Below are 5527 nucleotides of genomic sequence, written 5' to 3' on the forward strand. Positions count from 1 at the left end.
TGAGTGAGTACAAAGTGAGTGAGTACAAAGTGAGTGAGTACAAAGTGAGTGAGTACAAAGTGAGTGAGTACAAAGTGAGTGAGTACAAAGTGAGTGAGTACAAAGTGAGTGTAGTCAGTGTGTAGTGAGTGTGTACTAGTGAGTGTGTACAAAGTGAGTGTGTAGTGAGTGTGTAGTGAGTGTGTAGTGAGTGAGTGTGTAGTGAGTGAGTGTGTACTAGTGAGTGTGTACAAAGTGAGTGTGTAGTCAGTTTGTAGTGAGTGAGTGTGTACTAGTGAGTGTGTAGTGAGTTAGTGTGTAGTGAGTTAGTGTGTAGTGAGTGAGTGTGTAGTGAGTGAGTGTGTACTAGTGAGTGTGTACAAAGTGAGTGTGTAGTCAGTTTGTAGTGAGTGTGTAGTGAGTGAGTGTGTAGTGAGTGTACTCAGTGTGTAGTCAGTGTGTAGTCAGTGTGTAGTGAGTGTGTAGTGAGTGAGTGTGTAGTGAGTGTGTACAAAGTGAGTGTAGTCAGTGTGTAGTCAGTGTGTACTAGTGAGTGTGTACAAAGTGAGTGTGTAGTCAGTGTGTAGTCAGTCAGTGTGTAGTCAGTCAGTGTGTAGTCAGTGTGTAGTCAATCAGTGTGTAGTCAGTGTGTAGTGAGTGTGTAGTGAGTGTGTAGTCAGTCAGTGTGTAGTCAGTCAGTGTGTAGTCAGTGTGTAGTCAGTGTGTAGTGAGTGTGTAGTCAGTCAGTGTGTAGTCAGTCAGTGTGTAGTGAGTCAGTGTGTAGTGAGTCAGTGTGTAGTCAGTGTGTAGTCAGTCAGTGTGTAGTCAGTGTGTAGTCAGTGTGTAGTCAGTCAGTGTGTAGTCAGTGTGTAGTGAGTCAGTGTGTAGTCAGTCAGTGTGTAGTGAGTCAGTGTGTAGTCAGTGTGTAGTGAGTCAGTGTGTAGTGAGTGTGTAGTCAGTGTGTAGTCAGTCAGTGTGTAGTCAGTCAGTGTGTAGTCAGTCAGTGTGTAGTCAGTCAGTGTGTAGTCAGTGTGTAGTCAGTGTGTAGTCAGTCAGTGTGTAGTCAGTCAGTGTGTAGTCAGTGTGTAGTCAGTCAGTGTGTAGTCAGTCAGTGTGTAGTCAGTGTGTAGTCAGTCAGTGTGTAGTGAGTCAGTGTGTAGTCAGTCAGTGTGTAGTCAGTCAGTGTGTAGTCAGTGTGTAGTCAGTGTGTAGTCAGTCAGTGTGTAGTCAGTGTGTAGTCAGTGTGTAGTCAGTCAGTGTGTAGTCAGTCAGTGTGTAGTCAGTGTGTAGTCAGTCAGTGTGTAGTCAGTGTGTAGTCAGTCAGTGTGTAGTCAGTCAGTGTGTAGTCAGTCAGTGTGTAGTCAGTGTGTAGTCAGTCAGTGTGTAGTCAGTGTGTAGTCAGTCAGTGTGTAGTCAGTCAGTGTGTAGTCAGTCAGTGTGTAGTCAGTCAGTGTGTAGTCAGTGTGTAGTCAGTCAGTGTGTAGTCAGTGTGTAGTCAGTCAGTGTGTAGTCAGTCAGTGTGTAGTCAGTGTGTAGTCAGTCAGTGTGTAGTCAGTGTGTAGTCAGTCAGTGTGTAGTCAGTCAGTGTGTAGTCAGTCAGTGTGTAGTCAGTGTGTAGTCAGTCAGTGTGTAGTCAGTCAGTGTGTAGTGAGTCAGTGTGTAGTGAGTGTGTACAAAGGGCAGCGTTTCCCCTCAGCAAGAACAGAAGCTCCCTGCAGCAGCAGGGGAAACGCGTTCCTGTGACGGAAACAAACAGACATTAAGAAAAGGTTCGACATGGCAGAGAAGAAAGCAGTCTTGTTCAACTTCTGGGGAGTTACTGCCTCTTCCACTCGTCGGGAAGTTTTCCAAACGTTGGAGGAGGTGCACAATCTGCCAGGGTAAGGAGACGACTTCTACCCCACATGTCTGCAGTGACACGAGCAAATCTGATCACACAGTGGGAACATGCTACTGCACGAGAGTAGACACAAATACTCTTGTTGTTTAGACTGTGTACGAAAGAGTGATCTGGATAAGTTGAAGTTGTGTTCATACGTCTTTATTAAAACTAGAGCATGTCTGTATTGACTCTAATGTGTCAGTGGAGAGGCAGTCAAATACTCTGGTAGGGTTTGAACTGTGGTTACTCTTAAACATGTTGAACTTTAGCACTGTGCTGTGTTTATATAACTAGGGTTGCTGGTACTATAAAACTGATGAAGATTTACCAGCTTCAATTGATTTTATTATCAGTTTTTTCGGTTTTAATTCATTCTGGATGTTAAACACACTAGAAACAGCCGTCTGTGGAGTGGAATTAAAAGGATTAAATCAGTAAAATAGTACATTTGGACATTTAAAGAGGAATAAATAACATATATGTAAATGAATAACACATTAGGAGAGTGTTTCTACTCTCATATATGACCTAATGCTTCTGTATGTTTAACCTTCATTTTACGGTCACCTCACACTCTCATATTCACGCCAAAACGCTCCTTATAATTATCTTTGATCTTCATGTTTCCAGAGGTTTTCTGTGCGGCGTGGCGTCCAGAAAGGACAGCGCCATGATGCGTGCAGAGCGAGGCGAGATGACCCTTTCTCAGGTGGGTGACGGGAGGTCATTAACTTCCACAATAATGTACTTATCATTGACTGTGTGTGTGTGTGTGTGTGTGTGTGTGTGTGTGTGTGTGTGTGTGTGTGTGTGTGTGTGTGTGTGTGTGTGTGTGTGTGTGTGTGTGTGTGTGTATAGATGATACCAGCGTTCGAGGCAGAGTGTGTGAAGGAGGCCAAAGTCCAGGGTGTGTCTCTGCCGTCTGATTGGTCAGTGAAAGGCCTGCTGAAGGAGCTCCAAGAGGCCATGATGGACGTCCAACCAGCTGTGTTGCAGACAGCTGCCCGTCTGCACCACAGAGGTACATCTGCAAACACCTGTACACACACCTGTTTGGGAAAATACTGAGTGTCCCCTTCCAACATTTAATTTAATTTCAAGCCTTTATTTAATCAGATGAATCCCATTGAGATCATTGATCTCTTTTTCAAGGGAGACCTGCTCAAGTAGTTCCACATGAAACATAGAAACATAGACAGAACAACAAGGACATCATACAGCATCATTTACACAATTATCCACATAAACAGGTACCAATAGCTTCCGATTGAGTAGCATCCAACCCAGCTTTAAAAACATTTAGTGGCACCAGATTGCTCAGTTTCCATTCCTTTTGCAGACTATTCCAAGACAGTGGAGCTGCACATCTAAAAGCTGTCTTCCCTAAGACAGTCCTAGCAGTTGGCACATTTAATAAAACCACAGCATTTGATCTCAGGCAGTAGCCACTTACAATTTTCCGTGAGATCAGGGAGCAGATGTAGGATGGAAGTTTCCCTAACATGGCTTTGTATATAAAAATGTACCAGTGACTGAGCCTCCGTACAGTTAGTGAAAGCAAACCAGCCCTTGCATACAGGGTACAGTGATGGGTTAATGCTTTACAATTTGTCACAAATCTTAGAGCACTGTGATACGCAGCATCTAACTTGACCAGGCAATTGGCAGGTGCATTCATATAGATCAGATCACCATAGTCCAGCACAGGTCAAAAGGTCACAGAGCCTTTTCCTGGCCTCAAGCGAGAAACAGGACTTGTTCCTGTAGAAGAAACCTAGCCTAACCCTCAGCTTTTTAAGCAGGTTATTGACATGAAGTTTAAAAGAGAGACAGTCATCCAGCCAGATACCTAGGTATTTGTAACAGGTAACCACTTCAAGTTTTATTCCTTGCGTAAATACAATATCTAAAACAGGCTCTGGAGTCTTTTTAGCTTTTGAAAAGAGCATTATCTTGGTTTTATCAACATTTTAAAAGAAGCTTTAGTTCAGAGAGCTGAGTCTGAATAATGTTAAAAACAGCCTGTAATTTAACACCAGCCTCCTGAATGGAGGGACCTGCACAGTACATCACGGTATCATCCGTATGGAAATGTAAAGTAGCTTCATCCACATTATCACCTAAACTGTTGATATAGATGGAGAATAAAAGTGGACCTAAAACAGAACCTTGAGGAACACCATTTGCAATGTTCAACCACTCAGAAGACAGCCCATCAAAATGAGACTAACATGAGAGTAACATGATCACAAAGGTATCCCAACTGCAGCTGTGAACATGACAGGATGTGTGATTACCTAGAAGAGCATCAGGACTGTTTGAGGCATATGATAGCTATGTGATTAACATGATGATTCAGCCTCTATGGAGAGAGACATATGACAAGCATGCTCATTTCTGACGTGGAGCTAATCTGAAGTAAACATTGAATACTGCTTTCTATTCCTCCATCTTGTGACTGTGGAACTCCCTCTCTTGGATATCAGCATGTGAAGGACACTGTTCAGGAACTAGTTGATGCTCTGTATGTGATGACTCCTTCCATTCTGGAGAGGATCACAGATACATGGATCCTGAGATTCAAGCTCAAGCCGGTGACGAGAGATATTTTTCTAACTATCAGGGTTACTGACAGCCGTGCTGGCCAATCACTGGCTGGATGACAGCGCGGCAGGAGTTGGCCCCGCCCACCTGCTCTCGCTGCTTGGCGGCCGCTTCGACCTGGTCCTCCAGTCGTGTCGCTCAGGTCACATGGTCCCCGAGCCCGCCATGTTCAGGTGCGCTCTGAAGCACCTGGGAGTGACGTCACAACAGGTGAACAGCGCATAGCTAAAGTCATGAAATGATACTAAATATTGAGTTCAGCAGGATTTCTGTTTTTGCTCTCTGTAGCACTTTGGTCGTTTTGCGTCTCTTTGACGTTGTTTTGTCTTTTTCTTCACTTCTTCACAGACGTTGTTTATCCTCTCTCTGTGTCTATTTGTGACATCCCAAGAATAAAACATTAGCAGTAGCTTCAAAAAGAGGCTCTGTGTGCAGTAGACCTGTTCAGTAATCCATCAACCCTAACCCTATCAGGGGTGTCCGTGTCAAACTCAAGGCCCGGGGGCCAAATCCCGCCCGCGACTTCATTTCATGTGGCCCCATAAGAGCTTGCTAAGAATATAATATGATTATTATAATGTTACATGCTACTTTACAGAAGCACGTTGCCCAGAAACTACATGTCCCACAATTCATCTCAAATTTGACTTTTTTCTTAGAATTTGTATTTTTCTCAGAATTAGATTTTTTTTTCCTTAAAAATTTCACTTTTAGTTTTTTGTTCTTCCAGAATTTGGCTTTTCTTTTTAAATCATTTTTGTGACATTCTCACTGAAAAAACTTGCAATTATTTGCCCTAGACTTCTGCTTTCAGACGTAGTTAATTATGAAGTTATTACCCTATCCGATAATAATCCAATGCAGAGGCAATCATGTAATATAAAACATTATTTTATATATATTAAATATTTGTATATGTATTTTTATATAGTCTTAAAGTTACAACCGGCCCTTTTGAGTGCAACCATAATGCTGATGTGGCCCGTGATGAAATTGAGTTTGACGCCCCTGCCCTAGATCATCTTTCTATATTTACTGTTAACTTGGAAGAGGAGCTTTGCT

The 5527-nt window shown here is 43.0% G+C and overlaps 1 protein-coding gene across 1 annotated transcript in view; it reads left to right on the forward strand.

The window, feature by feature from the left end:
- Positions 1-1558: 1558 nt before the first annotated feature.
- Positions 1559-5527, forward strand: part of LOC307032010 (bifunctional epoxide hydrolase 2-like) — a 10047-nt gene continuing 6078 nt past the window's right edge. The window contains exons 1-4 of the mRNA XM_079669671.1: positions 1559-1859; positions 2492-2570; positions 2720-2882; positions 4485-4675. Coding sequence (XP_079525797.1) covers positions 1756-1859; positions 2492-2570; positions 2720-2882; positions 4485-4675 — 537 coding nt within the window. The 5' untranslated portion in view covers positions 1559-1755. The remainder of the gene's footprint in view (positions 1860-2491; positions 2571-2719; positions 2883-4484; positions 4676-5527) is intronic.

Source organism: Notothenia rossii, assembly GCF_949606895.1.
Source record: "Notothenia rossii genome assembly, chromosome: 3".
Lineage (NCBI taxonomy): Eukaryota > Metazoa > Chordata > Actinopteri > Perciformes > Nototheniidae > Notothenia > Notothenia rossii.